At 39.6% G+C, this 18646-nt stretch overlaps 1 protein-coding gene across 11 annotated transcripts in view; it reads left to right on the forward strand.

The window, feature by feature from the left end:
- Positions 1-18646, forward strand: part of PIK3C2G (phosphatidylinositol-4-phosphate 3-kinase catalytic subunit type 2 gamma) — a 365719-nt gene that overhangs the window by 320311 nt on the left and 26762 nt on the right. For all 11 annotated transcript variants that reach the window (XM_033430304.2, XM_049695083.1, XM_033430311.2 and 8 more), the window contains one exon: positions 11098-11192. In XM_033430304.2, coding sequence (XP_033286195.1) covers positions 11098-11192 — 95 coding nt within the window. The remainder of the gene's footprint in view (positions 1-11097; positions 11193-18646) is intronic.

An 18646-nucleotide genomic window follows, 5' to 3' on the forward strand; every position in this document is an offset into this window, starting at 1 on the left:
CAAGGTGTCTCTGCTGCACTGACTGTGCAGGCACCTGCAATTTTTTCCCTCACTTGGCTCAGGTGCAGCCTTAGGTGCAAGTCTTCGTCATCCTTCTCAATCAGTCACTGTCACCAGCCTCCACCACCCTCCTTTCCACTGTGGAGCCACAGCACAGGACAGGCAGGGCCTGTGTAGACTCTCAACATGTACCAGGGCGTGAGCTGTGGTGGAGTGGCTGCTCTCAGAGATCTGGGCTGCTTGTGATGTGCTTCTTGAGTAAGCACAAATCATGGCCACTGCCATTCCACCCAGGCTTGCCCAAGCTCTGCGTAGTCTCTGTATCCCTCAGTTGTGTCTTATCCCCAGTATTGGTTGCCCCAGATTGAATACCACACCGTGATGTGAAGTGAATGGGGCTGGAGTGTTCACTTAACTTGAGCTGGGGCATGCACCAAGGTGGTTGCAGGAAACCCAGCAACCACTAGATCTTTCTGCCCTTCTTGGGGTCAAGCCAGCATGCATGTGCTCCTCAGGAGCAGAATCCAGGCTTCTCACAGCTCCCCTGTTAGTTCCAGTGGTCCTCCAACCAGCCAAGAGGGCACTTCTCCCCTGTATAGGACCCCAGGACTGGGGTGCCCAATCTGGCTCTCACTGCTCACTCCCCAGGGCAGGTGTCTGCCCAAGAATCCTCCCTTTTCTTCTGGGCCCCTCTCAGGGACAAAGATCCCAACCCAATTGCTTTTCTTTCCTTCATACCTGATTACATGTATATCTTTCTTACAGCCTTGGTTGTACAGGAGTCCTCTGCCAATTAGTTTTCAGTGAGAATTGTTCCACATATAGATGTATTTTTGATGTGTTCATGTCGGGAGATGAGCTCCACATCCTCTTACTCCACCATTTTGACTGATCTCCAACAGGTTTATTTTTATTTAAATAAACTAATTATACAGTTCATAAACAAAAATTAACAAAGAAAAGCCAGGAAAAATTAGCAAAACAAAGAGGTGAGTTTAGCCTTATCAGATATGAAAACTCATTACAAAGCATCAATAATTAAACAGTGCAGGTGTCAGTGCATAAGTAGATGAGCAAGTAAAACATAATGGAATGTCCATAAACAGAGTCAGATATATTCAGGAATTTAATAGTTGCCCAAACAAGTAAGAGAAAATTCAACAAATAATGTTGGCATAGTATACTTCACACCATATGCCAGGATAAATACCAAATGAGTGAAAGATTTTAAATGTAAATAATGAAACCATGTATATGACAAAGAAAACATGGAAAAAATCCTTTTTAATCTTGGGATGAGCTGCTGTAACTATGACTACAAATTCAGAAGCTATAACAATTCTGCATGATATAAAACACTGTAGCAAAGTTCAAAAAAAGCAAAGAGGGCTTCCTTGGTGGTGCAGTGGTTGAGAGTCCGCCTGCTGATGCAGGGGACACCAGTTTGTGCCCTGGTCCGGGAAGATCCCACATGCTGCAGAGTGGCTGGGCCCGTGAGCCATGGCCACTGAGCCTGTGCATCCAGAGCCTGTGCTCCGCAACGGGAGAGGCCACAACAGTGAGAGGCCCACGTACTGCAAAAAAAAAAAAAAAAAAAAGCAAAGATGAGAGAGAAAATGAGGGAAATATTTGCAATTTATCACATATGAAGGGTTGATTATTTAACATGCAACCATCTCCTATAAATTGGTAAGAAACAGACCAATGACCAAATAGAAAACTGTGTAAAGAATACGAAAAAATAATACACACACACACAAAAAATACAAGTGGCTCTTAACCAAATGAAAGAATCCTCAAGGTCACTCATAAGAAAAATGCAAATTACAATTATACTGATGCCGTTTTAACTCATCAGATGGGCAAAAATTCAAAACTTTAATTAACAAGCATTGTTATAAATCAGCAGACACTCATACACTGCTGGTGATAATGCAAATTGGTACAACCTCCGTGGAAGACAATTTGGGAATGTTTGCCAAAATTAAAATGCTAATACCCTATGACTCAGCAATTCTGCTGCTGAAATCTATCCTATGGTATTTGTGCACAGGTACAAAATGATACATATTCAAGGCTATTTACTGCAGCATGGTTTGTAACATCTAGAAAGCATTGGGAACAACCCACTTGCCCGTCAATGGGTAAAGTGTTAAATAAATTATGCTATTTCCTCATGATGGAATAATGTGAAAGTATATTTAAAAAATAAAGAAGCTTTGTATTATTGACATGAAAGTATCTCCAAGACTGTTGTGTAGAATAGTAAATATGCTATTCCTTTTTGGAAAAAGGGGCGAGAATAAAAATACTTATTCATATTTACTTATATGGAGAAATTCTGGAAGAATATGTGTCCATCTGGAGAAATATATGGAAAATGAATAAAATAATAATGGGGAGGCAGACCTTCAAATGGCGGAGGAGTAAGGCGTGGAGATCACATCCTGCCCACAAATACATCAGAAACACACCTACATGTGGAACAACTCCTACAGAACACCGACTGAACACTGGCAGAAGACCTCAGACTTCCCAAAAGGCAAGAAACTCCCCACATACCTGGCTGTGTGGCTGACAGAGTCTTGGTGCTCTGGGCAGGTGTCAGGCCTGTGCCTCTGAGGTAGGAGAGCTGAGTTCAGAACATTGGTCCACCAGAGACCTCCTGGCTCCATGTAATATCAAACAGTGAAAGATCTCCCAGAGATCTCCATCTCAACACTAAGACCCTGCTCCACTCAAAGACCAGCAAGCAACAGTGCGGGACACCCTATGCCAAACAACTGGCAACAGAGGAACACAACCCCACCCTTTACCAGAGAGGGTGCCTAAAATCATAATGAGGTCACAGACACCCCAAAACACACAACCAGGCGTGGTCCTGCCCACCAGAAAGACAAGATCCAGCCTCATCCACCAGAACACAGGCACCAGTCCTCTCTACCAGGAAGCCTACACAACCCACTAAACCAACCTTAGCCACTGGGGGCAGACACCAAAAACAATGGGAACTTCGAACCTGCAGCCAGCGAAAAGGAGACCCCAAACACAGTAACTTAAGTAAAATAGAAGACAGAGAAACACACAGCAGATGAAGGAGCAAGGTAAAAACCCAGCAGACCAAACAAATGAAGAGGAAATAGGCAGTCTACCTGAAAAAGAATTCAGAGTAATGACAGTAACGATAATTCAAAATCTTGGAAATAGAATGGAGAAAATACAAGAAACATTTAATAAGGACCTAGAAGAACTAAAGAGCAAACAAACAATGATGAACAACACAATAAGTGAAATTAAAAATTCTCTAGAAGGAATCAATAGCAGAATAACTGAGGCAGAAGAATGGATAATGATCCGAAAGATAAAATAGTGGAAATAACCACCGCAGAGCAGAATAAAGAAGAAAGAATGAAAACAATTGAGGACAATCTCAGAGTCCTCTGGGACAACATTAAACGCACCAACATTCGAAATATAGGGGTTCCAGAAGAAGAAGAGAAAAAGAAAGGGACTGAGAAAATATTTGAAGAGATTATAGTTGAAAACTTCCCTAATATGGGAAAGAAAATAGTCAATGAAGTCCAGGAAGCACAGAGAGTCCCATACAGGATAAATCCAAGGAGAAACATGCCAAGACACATACTAATTAAACTATCAAAAATTAAATACAAAGAAAAAATTAAAAGCAGCAAGGGAAAAACAACAAATAACACACAAGGGAATCCCCATAAGGTTAACAGCTGATCTTTCAGCAGAAACTCTGCAAGCCAGAAGGGACTGGCAGGACATATTTAAAGTGATGAAAGGGAAAAACCTACAACCAAGATTACTCTACCCAGCAAGGATCTCGTTTAGATTTGATGGAGAAATTAAAACCTTTACAGACAAGCAAAAGCTAAGAGAATTCAGCACCTACAAACCAGCTTTACAACAAATGCTAAAGGAAATTCTCTAGGCAGGAAACACAAGAGAAGGAAGAGACCTATAATAACAAACCAAAAACAATTAAGAAATGGTAACAGGAACATATATATTGATAACTACCTTAAATGTAAATGGTTAAATGCTCCAACCAAAAGACATAGACTGGCTGAATGGATACAAAAACAAGACCCATATATGTGCTGTCTACAAGAGACCCACTTCAGACCTAGGAACACATACAGACTGAAAGTGAGGGGAAGAAAGAAGATATTACATGCAAATGGAAATCAAAAGAAAGCTGGAGTAGCAATTCTCATATCAGACAAAATAGACTTTAAATAAAGACTATTACAAGAGACAAAGAAGGACACTACGTAATGATCAAGGGATCAATCCAAGAAGATATAACAATTGTAAATATTTATGCACCCATCATAGGAGCACCTCAATACCTAAGGCAAATGCTAACAGCTGTAAAAGGGGAAATCAACAGTAACACAATACTAGTAGTGGACTTTAACACCCCCTTTCACCAATGGATAGATCATCCAAAATGAAAGTAATTAAGGAAACACAAGCTTTAAATGACACATTAAACCAGATGAACTTAATTGATATTTATAGGACATTCCATCCAAAAACAACAGAATACACTTTCTTTTCAAGTGCTCATGCAACATTCTCCAGGATAGAACATATCGTGGGTCACAAATCAAGCCTTGCTAAATTTAAGAAAATTGAAATCGTTTCTAGTATCTTTTCCAACCACAATGCTATGAAACTAGATATCAATTACATGAAAAAAACTGTAAAAAATACAAACACATGGAGACTAAACAATATGCTACTGAATAACCAAGAGATCATGGAAGATATCAAAGAGGAAATCAAAAAATACCTAGAAACACACGACAATGAAAACACGATGACCCAAAACCTATGGGATGCAGCAAAAGCAGTTCTAAGAAGGAAGTTTATAGCAATACAATGCTACCTCAAGAAACAAGAAACATCTCAAATAAACAACCTAACCTTTCACCTAAAGCTATTGAGAAAGAAGAATAAAAAAACCCCAAAGTTAGCAGAAGGAAAGAAATCATGAAGATCAGATCAGAAAGAAATGAAAAAGAAATGAAGGAAACAACAGCAAAGATCAGTGAAACTAAAAGCTGGTTCTTTGAGAAGATAAACAAAATTGATAAACAATTAGCCAACTCACAAAGAAAATAAGGGAGAAGACTCAAATCAATAGAAAAGGAGAAGTAACAACTGACACTGCAGAAATACAAAGGATCATGAGAGATTACTACAAGCAACTATATGCCAATAAAATGGACATGTGAGAAATGGACAAATTCTTAGAAAAGCACAACCTTCCAAGACTGAACCAGGAAGAAACAGAAAATATAAACAGACCAATCACAAGCACTGAAATTGAGACTGTGATTAAAAATCTTCCAACAAACAAAAGCCCAGGACCAGATGGCTTCACAGGCAAATTCTATCAAACATTTAGAGAAGAGCTAACACCTATCCTTGTCAAACTCTTCCAAAATATAGCAGAGGGAGGAACACTCCCAAACTCATTCTACGAGGCCACCATCACCCTGACACCAAAACAAGACAAAGATGTCACAAAGAAAGAAAACTACAGGCCAATATCACTGATGAACACAGATGCAAAAATTCTCAACTAAATACTAGCAAACAGAATCCACCAGCTCATTAAAAGGATCATACACCATGATCAAGTGGGGTTTATCCCAGGAATGCAAGGATTCTTCAATATATGCAAATCAATCAATGTGATAAACCATATTAACAAATTGAAGGAGAAAGAAAAACATATGATCATCTCAATAGATGCAGAAAGAGCTTTGGACAAAATTCAACACCCATTTATGATAAAAACCCTCCAAAGTAGGCTTAGACGGAACTTACCCCAACATAACAAAGGCCATATATGACACACACACAGCCAACATCGTTCTCAATGGTGAAAAACTGAAACCATTTCCTCTAAGATCAGGAACAAGACAAGCTTGTCCACTCTCACCACTGTTATTCAACATAATTTTGGAAGTTTTAGGCACAGCAATGAGAGAAGAAAAAGAAATAAAAGGAATCCAAATCAGAAAAGAAGTAAAGCTGTCACTGTTTGCAAATGACATGATACTATACATAGAGAATCCTAAAGATGCTACCAGAAAACTACTAGAGCTAATCAATGAATTTGGTAAAGAAGCAGGATACAAAACTAATGCACAGAAATCTCTTGCATTCCTATACACTAATGATGAACAATCTGAAAGAGAAATTAAGGAAACACTCCCATTTACCATTGCAACAAAAAGAATGCAATACCTATGAAAAACCTACCTAAGGAGACAAAAGACCTGTATGCAGAAAACTATGACACTGATGAAAGAAATTAAAGATTTTACAAACAGTTGGAGAGATATACCATGATCTTGGATTGGAAGAATCAACATTGTGAAAATGACTATACTACCCAAAGCAATCTACAGATTCAGTGCAATCCCTATCAAACTACCAATGTCATTTTTTCACAGAACTAGACCAAAAAATTCACAATTTGTATGGAAACACAAAAGACCCCGAATAGCCAAAGCAATCTTGAGAAAGAAAAACAGAGTTGAAGGAATCAGGCTCCTAGACTTCAGCCTATACTACAAATCTACAGTAATCAAGACAGTATGGTACTGGCACAAAAACAGAAATATAGATCAATGGAATGCACATATGGTTGCCCTTATTTTTGATAGAGGCAAGGATATAAAATGGAGAAAAGACAGTCTCTTCAATAAGTGGTGCTGGGAAAACTGGACAGCTACATGTAAAAGAATGAAATTAGAACACTCTCTAACACCATGCACAAAAATAAACTCAAAATGGATTAAAGGCCTGACTGTAAGGCCATGCACTATAAAACTCTTAGAGGAAAACATAGGCAGAACACTCTATGACATAAATCACAGCAAGACCCTTTTTGACCCACCTCCTAGAGAAATGGAAATAAAAACAAAAATAAACAAATGGGACCTAATGAAACTTCAAAGCTTTTGCACAGCAAAGGAAACCATAAACAAGACCAAAAGACATCCCTCAGAATGGGAGAAAATATTTGCAAACGAAGCAACTGACAAAGGATTAATCTCCAGAATTTACAAGCATCTCATGCAGCTCAATATCAAAAAATCAAACAACCGAATCCAAAAATGGGCAGAAGACCTAAATAGAAATTTCTCCAAAAAGACATACAGATTGCCAACAAACACATGAAAGGATGCTCAACATCACTAATCATTAGAGAAATGCAAATCAAAACTACGAGGTATCACCTCACACCAGTCAGAATAGCCATCATCAAAAAATCTACAAACAATAAATGCTGGAGAGGGTATGGAGAAAAGGGAACTCTCTTGCCCTGTTGGTGGGAATGTAACTTGATACAGCCACTATGGAGAACAGTATGGAGGTTCCTTAAAAAACTAAAAATAGAACTACCGTACAACCCAGCAATCCCACTACTGGACATATATCTGAGGAAACCATAATTCAAAAGATTCATGCCAAATGTAAAATAGCTAGTGGAAGCAGCCACATAGCACTGGGAGATCAGCTCGGTGCTTTGTGTCCACTTAGAGGGGTGGGATAGGGAGGGTGGGAGGGAGACAGAAAAGGGAGGAGATATGGGGATATATGTATATGCATAGCTGATTCACTTTGTTATAAAGCCGAAACTAACACGCCATTGTAAAGCAATTATAGTCCAATAAAGATGTGAAAAAAAAAAGTTATGTACCACAGTGTTTATTACAGCTCTATTTACAATAGCCAGGACATGGAAGCAACCTAAGTGTCCATTGACAGCTGAATGCATAAAGAAAATTTGGCACATATATACAATGGAATATTACTCAGCCATAAAAGGAAATGAAATTGAGTTATTTGTGGTGAGGTGGATGGACCTAGAGTCTGTCATACAGAGTGAAGTAAGTCAGAAAGAGAAAAACAAATACCATATGCTAACACATATATATGGAATCCAAAAAAAGAAAATGGTTCTGAAGAACCTAGGGGCAGGACAAGAATAAAGATGCAGACGTAGAGAATGGACTTGAGGACATAGGGAGGGGGAAGGGTAAGCTGCGACAAGGTGAGAGAGTGGCATGGACATATATACACTACCAAATGTAAAATAGCTAGCTAGTGGGAAGCAGCCACATTGCACAGGGAGATCAGCTCAGTGATGTGTGTCCACCCAGAGAGGTGGGATAGTGAGGGTGGGAGGGAGACGCAAGAGGGAGGAGATATGAGGATATGTGTATATGTATAGCTGATTCACTTTGTTATAAAGCAGAAACACACCATTGTAAAGCAATTATACTCCAATAAAAATGTTTAAAAAATGATAATAATGGGAGGACTGGGTGAATAGGTGTTAGGAATGGGAGGAAGGCTTTTTACTGTATACTTTAAAAATAAATTTTCATTTTTGAATCACATGAATATATTATATCTGAAAGGAAGTTAAATTTTGAAATGGTATTTTTTAACATTAATGGACACGTTATGCATAATTAAGCCCGTATTAGCTGCTGTAGTGCCATGCATTCAAGCGTTTCAACACAGTCATTCTTTGGACCAATGATATTTTAACAGTTCTTGGGGTTACTATAAATGGTTAGATTAAGCATGATTAGATCCCCCAGAATAACTTGAAGCAGAAAAATCAAGATATTCTAGCATCTTCTTGTCCCTGTGAAGCTATTCTCAAAAGTCTCCCTCTCTGGGCTCTTCGTTTAAATTCTTTCCCTTAGGTTATTGACCCCTTGTTGCCCCTTACAGCATGATGTTCAAAAACATAGTCTTTAGAGATCATTTGACCCTGCCTAAACTTGGACCAAAATACCTCAGTTTCCTCATGGGTAAAATGGAGGTAACACAAAGTTTGTAGGTTTGCTGTGGGGATTTAGTGAGTTTATGTACGTGAAACTGTTAGCTCAACATTTGGCACACAATAAGAATTCTAAAAATCCTAAGTACCTCTGCTATTACTACATTGACTACTAAGACTTCCGAGTGGCCTGTATTTTCAGTGGGTTCTAAAGTCTGACATGTTTTGATGGATACTGTGATTACTAATCTTGCATGAAAGGTTTAGGGTGGAATATCATCTTCAGTCAATTCAAGTAACAGTTGCATGATTATCATTTAGACACTCACCCATAAATTTATGCTAATTTCCTGTCTGAATTAAAGCTCCTCTAATTAAACACATTAAGTTTCTAACTAATAATCCTTTCACTCTTTAATTCAAAAATTATGTTCACTGTGCATCAAAAAAGTATCAGCATTTTTAGCATACTCATACCAAAAGTTCAACTACATTTTTGTATTATGAAATACAATTTACCCAAGTACTACAGTCAGAATTATCTCGTAGTGTCTCAAACTCACAGCGTCACTCAGTCATCATAATCAAGATATTTTAAGGAAGAATTTTTTTATTATATTTACATAATTACCATTTCAGTTGTAAGAAACACTCAATGTGAATTTTAACTATTTCAATGTCAATAATCCACATTAACAATAAAATTAATTAATATTACCTATTTAAAATGTGTAAACTATTCTAATAAACATGTAAAAGGCTTTGGGAGAAGAAACATAAAGCTCAGGTTTAATTTTCAAATGTTAGGATTAGAGAGCTAAAACTGACTATCAGAAAACAACGTGGACCCCAATGAGCCCACAACAAAACATTGCCAAATTCCTTAGTAGTAGTAAATTTCTTCTTTCTGAATTCCCTCAGAAAACATACAACCAGAGATTACCAAGGGAAATATTAGAAAACTGTGAATTATGCTTAATCCTTGGGCTATAAACTGGAAATTTTTAATTAAAAAACTAAAGCCTTCGTTTTAATGTAGGAAAGATATAACTTGAAAGGAAAATTGAGATTACTTTTGTCATTAAATAAACGTTTAGTGCAACTTTATGGAGCAAGCACTGATTTATATATCCCTTGGGGAAATAGGAAAAAAGTAAGCCCTAAGGGAGATTGTAATCCACTAAGCAAATTGAGACATGTAAGGTAATAATTACAATATAAATATTAAGTGATAAGGGCTGTGCTAAGGGGAGTTCAGAGGGTGGCGACCACAGAAACCCTTTTGCATTTTAATTAGGCCTTGCAGAAAGGTAAAATTTCAATAGCCAAAAATGGTGGAAGAGATCATTTTAAATAAAGGGAATAATATGAGCAATGTCTGCAAGGAAATAGCAGAGCATGTCTGTAGAACTGAACATACAGACTGCAGTATGAAATAATAAGAATGGGAAATAAGACAGATTCAATAAGAAGCAGTAATACAAAGCTGAAAAATTCAGACTTTTTCATAAGCTATGGAAAGCTATGAACAGTACTTTGATCGAAGAGTAATTTTATAAAAGTTGCCCTAGGAAGATTATACTGGTAATTGTGTACAAATACATTTGGGTTCTGGAGGAGGGGAAGAGAATGTTCTAGTAGTTCAGGCAAAAGATCCATATGCATCTGCACTAGGCACAGCAGAACTGGAAAGGAAGAGCTGAGTGTAAATACATGGAGTGATTGCAAACATTCACTGAGAGATTATATTGTGAGAACTTTTGAATGTTACCAATTAATCATCTCAACTGTCCTGAAGTAGATGACTATTATCTCCATTTTACAGAAGTCGATTAACTTAGTCACAGTCTTTAGTATAGTGCTGGGACCTGCACCCCAGACTCACTGACTTCTAAAGCCAACACTTTCAACCCCTATGTTCTCTAATACTTTAAGCTCATTGTACTGAATGTTGAGGAGAAAATTGCGGCCAAAAATGACACTGAGGTCTCAGGCTTTAATAATCGGGAAAATAATGGTATCGATTGAAACAAAACATAGACTATGAGGAGGTAGAATAGATTCAGGATTATTAGACACAAATCCTATCTTAACCAACCCAGTTTCCTGAAGAGTATTATGTTTTCAGTGTCATAGGAAGAATGTTTCTTTTTCATATTATTCATTGGTCCTGCTTTAGTCTTTGAATGTTCAGTTTATCCTGTGATCAGCCACTTCCAATTTAATCCACTAAAACTCTACTGTTTCATCAGGTGAGAAGTTTCCTGACAAGAAGCCTAAGGTGCAGTTAGTCATAACATACGAGGATGCGAAGCTGACCATACTTGTGAAGCACGTGAAAAACATTGTAAGTTTATCTTATCTAATAAGAAACATGTAAACCTACGTTTAGAAATCACTTTCTTCCTTTAAGCAATTAATGTCAACGTTCGTGAGAGAAATGGGGCCAGCCACCAAGTGTAAGTAAGGAACAATGAACCAGGTACAGCGTTGTGCCTCAGTGTAATTGTGATGCTTGGGGGAAAGGCTATAAAATATTTCACAGAGCAAGTCATAGAATGAAACCCAGACTTTATTCAAAATGAAGTGTCAGGACAAATCTAGTGAAAAAGCTTTGAAAAAGCAGGACTACCGGGGCTTCCCTGGTGGCGCAGTGGTTGAGAGTCCACCTGCTGATGCAGGGGACACGGGTTCGTGCCCCGGTCTGGGAAGATTCCACATGCCGCAGAGTGGCTGGGCCCGTGAGCCATGGCTGCTGAGCCTGCGCGTCCAGAGCCTGTGCTCCGCAACGGGAGAGGCCACAACAGTGAGAGGCCCGCGTACCACAAAAAAAAAAACAAAAAAGCAGGACTACCTAGAGTATTAAGAGCCAAAAGAAAAAAAGCTATGTCCCAAGAAGTTACCCCTCTCTCATCACGCTGAGCTTTGTGGAAGACTGACTCATCTCTTTGAATAGTGCCAGCACCTTCTTTGTGAAGCCAGGAGCTCTTAGTGTTTTCCCACAGATTGCCATTGAGTATGTTATCATATTCTGATGTAATTGCTCAAGGGTATTTCTTTTCCCTCAAAAAGTAATAATTTCTTTGATGACAGGGACCCCATCTTTGCATCCCCAGAACCAAGAACGTCCATGGTAGTTAGCCTCTAAGGAAAACTAAAAGCTGCTTTCTCTATTATACCCCATTCCTTCCTGAAGATTGGTCGAGTCAGAGAGGCAAGGATGGCAACTGGGCCATGTCGTTAAGTAAGAGAGGGAGCTTTCTTTGTCACAAGGTAATTGATTAAAGGTCTGAATCTGGGTGCAACAAACAGAAAAGGGTAACTCTAAGACTCACCTATTTCTCTGGTCTTTAGCTAGCCTAGCAAAACAGGTCCTCCACATGGTGAAACTCCCCAGGAGACTCCACATGGAGAAAGTCAGAAGCACTACCTTAGCTCTCTCCTTTATGCACATAAATCTCTAAGGATGCACTTTGAAGGAGTTAAAGGAGCAAACTCTTCTCAACATGACATGCATTTGGAACACACTAGAACTTAATAAATATTTGTTCATTGAACAAATATTTGGCATAACTTTCAGGGAATGCATCCTTTACAAATTTAGTATTAGCCAGATATCCAAGGATGATTGTTTGTAAATCTATAGTGTTTGCAATCAGCCATTTTTGTAAGAGCTGGGCAAATATTAAATGTGTTTTTGTAGAACTTTCACTCATTAAAATAATTATTTTCAATTGCTTTTGATAAGTTAATCAGCTTAGCTGAGAATAGCAGTTGTTTAAGAAATTGTTAGGCTGGGAAATGAAGATTAAGTTAGATATTTTTTATAGCTGTATGCATGTTCGTGGACTTTAAGCATCTGTACAAATATACATGATAAAATAATAGACTATTAAGAAATAGTGTTAATCAAGTTAACAGAACGTATATATGTGTATGATATATAATTGTCAATTGAAAACAGTCCTCTTGGAAACTATACATATATTTCAGTAATGTCATTGCTCAAAACATTTTAGGACATGCCTGTTGACATTGCTTTTAGCTCTGCATATAAACCACACAATAAACTTGTTGATACTAGTCAAGAGTCATGCCTAATGTTTGATCAAAAGCAGTAATAACCAACTTGGCCACCCATTTTATTCATCAGCTAAATCCCCAAATTACTTTTGACAGTTTTCAAAAATGCCCTTTACACTCAGATGAAGTTGCACTACCAATAAGTATATTCAAAACCAGTGTGATGCAGGCATAAAGGTGGGGAGTAAGTGACTAAGAACAAGAGTTTAAGATTTAGATCAAGTTATAGGTAAATGGAAAATGAGCAGGTGAATCCTATAAAAATTTGAAAACCACTTAGGGCCGCTAGAGCCTTTACATTGCCAATGCCCTCGGAAGGAAAGTTGTTAATAATGAAGTCATGCTCCCTACTGGTTCTTCTCTCCTCCACAATCTCTTAACATAGCCCTGGAACTCCTCTTTTTTTATTTCCAGGCTTGTGGCTTTAAATACCACTTACATGTCTTTTTCTTCCATATTTTATAATTCTAGCTTGAAAGTCTCCCTAAAATCCAGAATTATATGTACAACTGATTACTCAACAACTCTAGTAGAAATTCAGTAGACAGCATAAATCTAATATACATCCAATCAGACTTCTGATTATCACCCCCCTAAACCTGCTTCTTTGGCAACCTGTCTCACCTCTAAATGGCACCTCCATCCTACTAACTGCTCAGGTTAAAATCCTTAGAGTCCTTTTGACTGCTCTCACAAACTACAACCAAACTTATCAGCAAATCCTGGGAGCTCAGCTTTCAGAATAAATCCAGAATCCCACCATGTTTCACCTCCACTGCTTACCACCGTTGGTTCAATCTACCATCATCTCTCACTTGAATTACTGCTGTAGCCTCTTAACAGGTCTCCCTGCTTCTGCCTTTATATCTTTTTAGTCTCTTCCTAACCTAGCATCCAGAATACTCCTTTGAGAATAAAAGTCAATCCTGTCATTCCTGTCTCATATCCCTCTGGGGAAGGAATCTCATACCACTTACAATGAAAGCCAAGTATTGACGCCCTTGACCTCTCCTACCTCACCTCGTGCTACAGACTCCCTGAATCACTCCACTCCAGCCTCAGTGATTTTCTTCCTATGCCTTGAATGTTTCTGCATGTTTCTGCCCCAGGACATTTGTACCTGCTACTCAGCTTATTGGGACTGCTCTTCCCAGGCCCATGACTCAAATTCTCCATGGTTCAATCTCACATGTCCTAAACAACTGTGTTTAACTGTTGCCTTTTCTGTGAGGTCCTCTCTGACTCCCATATGTAAAACTGCAAAACCACCGCTGTTGGTTGGCACTTCCAAACTTCCTTTCCTACTTTATTTTCTCCACTGCCCTGTATCATTGCTGTAAACCCGGAGGCTAAAGCAGGGCCAAGTATATAGTAGATGCTCAATGAATACTTTGTTAAATGAAAGAATGTTAAATTACTTCTAATGTGAACAACTAAGAACTAAGACTTTTTTCACCTTCCCCAAATCATCACAACAAAGTCCTCAGGCTTTGCATTTTTCACAGCATCTCTTAAATGACTATTTTATTTCTTCTGCTTATCTGAAGACAGAGATAACATTATAATGTAAATGACAGAAAAATCTATCTGTAAATTCTCAACATATTTTCTTATTTCAAGTTTTAACTAATTGTTTATTTTTTTAGACTTTAGTATTTTCACATGCTTGAGTAATCAGACTAAAGAAGTTGTGCTTGGTTTTAATATTAAAACGAATTATTCTGCCTGCAGTTCTGTTATATTTAATAGTGAGTTTGATGAAAAGAATTGTTTATCTTATATTAAATCCTTGAAGCTTTCTCTAAGAATTACTTCCCTCCTGTGAATTCACAAAAAAAAATTGCTAAATTTTTTTCCTTTCAAAGCAGCACAATATGATTTATCCTAGTGAACAGAGACTGACAAAGTAATGCAGGTATTTAGAAGCTTGGCCAAGATTATTTTCAATAATTTTTCAGTTTATGTAACAGAGGAACATAGAAAAATCATTTAGATTTGAAATATGTTTTTAAATCTTTCTAGTGTTTTCCCATGTAGCCCACTTTAAAATGATCTCTTCCATTGACTTCTGCAATGTCTCTCTATACATTACAGTGTCTCTCCTGGTCTCATGGATTCCCCTAGTTTTGTGTCATTTCTAGACTGTTTTCTTCTACCTGGTCCAGAATAAGCCCATTCCAGAATGCTCTAAAAGTAATCAATAAGGATGCCAGACTTCCTTCTGATATTGAATATGCTCACATTATGAGAGTCTCTTACTCTGTAACAGAATAATAAGTCATTTCAAATGAGGAGCAAGTCATGTCAGGGAAATCAGGGTATATCTCAAATGGAGTGCTGTTTAATCCTTTCATAAGACACAAAATCACAGAAAATCATTACTGCATGGAAATTAACAGAAGAGAGAGGGAATTAGTCAAACACAACAAGAACCCAGGCTAACACACACACACACACACACACACACACATACATGTTAAAGTTTTATTACATTTTATTTTTTATTTTAAAGAATTCTTGTAATTTTATTATGTATGTATAGTCTGGGGGTCCTTGTTTTTAAAATCCACATTCCTGGATGCGACTCCCAGTGACTGTGATTCTGTAGTTTGGCTTGGAATTTCTACATCTGCCTTTTACAGTCTTCTCCTGGTCTCATGGATTCTTCTACTCTTTCACGTCTAGACTTGTTTTCTTCTCTCCTGCTCCCAAATACGAGCATTTCAGAAGGTTCTCTGACACAAGTGGTCCGTGGACACACTTTGAGAAACATTTCTCATGGCTAATTACCCCATAAATGGCACTCTGCATACAATGGGAGTTCTGTACTTAGCACCAAGTGACTTGTGTTGCCCACTGGTGTAAAAGAGACAACACATAGACTTGGTGAAGGTAACAAAAGAGGGTTGTGAAAATAAATCACAGATGATGGCAATATTCGACATGTAAAAATAACAATGTTCTATGTATTCTTTTAAAAACTTCTAACTTCTCACTCTGTGCATTCATTCTTTTGTTTCTTTTTGCGGTTTTTTTGTCTGTTTGTTTTGCGGTACGCGGGCCTCTCACTGTTGCGGCCTCTCCCGTTGCGGAGCACAGGCTCCGGACGCGCAGGCTCAGCGGCCATGGCTCACGGGCCTAGCTGCTACGCGGCACGTGGGATCTTCCCAGACCGGGGCACGAACCCACGTCCCCTGCATCGGCAGGCGGACTCTCAACCACTGTGCCGCCAGGGAAGCCCTGTGCATTCATTCTTATCCTGAGTTCTTTAAAAGATGTTTACAATCATTACCCTGAACTCTTTCTTGGGTAGACTGACTGTCTATCTCCATTTCACTTAGTGCTTCTTTTGGGGCTTAATCTTGTTCCTTCATTTGGAACATGTTCCTCTGCTACCTCATTTTGCCTAAGTTGCCGTTTTTATTTCTCATTTTGCCTAACTTGCCGTTTTTATTTCTATGTATCTCGTAGGTTAGTTATGTTTCCTGACCTTGGAGAAGTGGCTTTTTGTAGGAGATGTCCTATGCATCCCGGCAGTGCACTCCCCTCTTGTCACCAGAGCAATATGTTCTAAGGGTGCCCCCTATGTGGGCTGTGTGGGTCCTTCTGTTGTGGTGGGCTGACTACTGAGGGTGGTCTGGTGGGCTTGGTTGGCCCCCAGACTGGTTGGTTGCCAGGCCCTGCCTTGTGCAGAGGCTGCCAGCCACTGGTTTACCGGGCCTGTCACAAGGCAGCCAGCTGCAGCACCCCAGGGCCCTGAGGCTAGTGCTGGCTCACTGATGGCTAAAGCCAGGTCCTGGGGTTAGTGCTGGACTACTGGCAAGCAGAGCCGGCTTCTGGAGTCTGGTTGTAGCGCCCAGGAATCCCAGAGTTGATGTCAGATTGCTGGGAAGGAGGTGGGGGAATGGGGGAGAGGCCTCCTGACACAGTTGGGTACAGGGTCTGGGCTGTCCCAAAGCTTCTGTTGGCCTATTAGTTGGCAGGGCCAGGGCCCAGCTGGTCCCAGGGCAGGTTCTGGCCTTGGTGGGTGCACTAGGTTTGTACGCTGCGGAGCTGCCATTGTCCTGTGGCTAGAGTCCACCTGCTGGTGGGTGAGGCTGGTCCTGAGGCTAGTGCAGGCTCGCTGGTGGGTGGAGCCAAAGATTCTGGTGTTGGTTTCTACCCACTGGTGTGTGGGGCTGGTTCCTGTGTCCTCTGGTGGGAAGGGCTGTGTCCAGGGGAGGCTATGGGCTCAGGAGGTCTTAAGGCAGCTGTCTGCTGGTGAGTGGCCTGGCCTGTTAGTTGCTTGGCCTGAGGCATTCCAGCGCTGGCGCCTACAGGCTGTGAGTGGGGGCGGGGCTGGGTCCTGAGACTAATAAGCTAGAGGGAGGATTCCAGAATGGCACTTGCCAGCACTAGTGTCCACTGCTGCCAGCATCTGTGTCATCAGGGAGAGCTGCCGTTGCCTCCTGCTTCTCTGGGAGACTTTCCAGATCAGCAGGTAGGTCTGACCCAGGCTCCTTTCGAATCTCTTTTGCCCTGGGTCCCAGAGCTTGTGAGATTTTGTATGCGCCCTTTAAGCATAGAGTCTATTTCCCTCAGCCCTCTGGGACTCCCAAAAGTAAGGCCTGCTGGCCTTCCGGAGCTTGTCTTCCCGATGCAGGACCCCCAGGCCGGGGAGCTGATGCGGGGCGCAGACCTCTTACTCCTTTGGGAGAAGTTCTGCAATTTTAACACATTATTGACTGGTGGATTTTTGCAGAAACTAACACCTGTGGCTGGCGATTTTTACCTAAGTGAATATCAAAACACCTGCATTTGATTAAATATCAACAACTTTTTTTTGCATTTAATGCATTTACTTGAAACTTTGTACATGTCTTACTAAAGCATTCTAATATTTCGTTAGAGTGTGATAGTGATAGGCAGTATAGCAGGCACCTCTGTGCAGGGGAACAGAACATCTATTACAAATACACCGTGTTTCACTGCTCTTTCCCCTGGAAGAGCAGACTCTACACTTTCTGGCGGCAATTTTTTTTTTTCTTTTAGTTCTGTGGGTATTATTCCCTCTAGAATATGTTCTTTTATTTTACCTGATAGTCGACGAGGTGGGTCTTTGCGGGAGGCTCTTTTAGAAACACCACAAGAAGAACCAGGTGCAGGACTACCACTACATTCACCAGGTTGGTCAGCTACTGCTAACAAAAATTGCGTGTAAGTCATTTTATTCTGTGCATTAAGGCTACAATAAATTTTAAACGCATTGAATAAACCACAATTACTCAAATAGAAACCCACTTTTTTATACCATTTGCTAGTTTTCCAGAGGATACTGAAGTTTGCCAGATATTGATCAGATCGATCAACTCCTTTCATATATTTATTATACTCTAATATACAAGTGGGATTAGTTATCTGATGGCCAGTCCTCCTGTCTTCCTTTCCTGTAGATGCTATAGAGGCGTCATGAATAGTTGTCACCATGCGAACTAGCCTCTTGTCTTTCCATATAAGAAGAATCACTTCTTCCTTCTGTAAGAATGCGAACTAGCCTCTTGTCTTTCCATATAAGAAGAATCACTTCTTCCTTCTGTAAGAATGTCATTTCTTCCCTCCGTAGATTTTTGGATTTCTCCTTAATTGGTTTGGTAGACCACGATTCTCTCTTATAGTCCCACGATCTCTGGTTTTATTTTTCAACAGTATTTCAGATGTGGACACACTGTTGTAAAAATG

Source organism: Orcinus orca, chromosome 11 (assembly GCF_937001465.1).
Source record: "Orcinus orca chromosome 11, mOrcOrc1.1, whole genome shotgun sequence".
NCBI classification, from domain to species: domain Eukaryota; kingdom Metazoa; phylum Chordata; class Mammalia; order Artiodactyla; family Delphinidae; genus Orcinus; species Orcinus orca.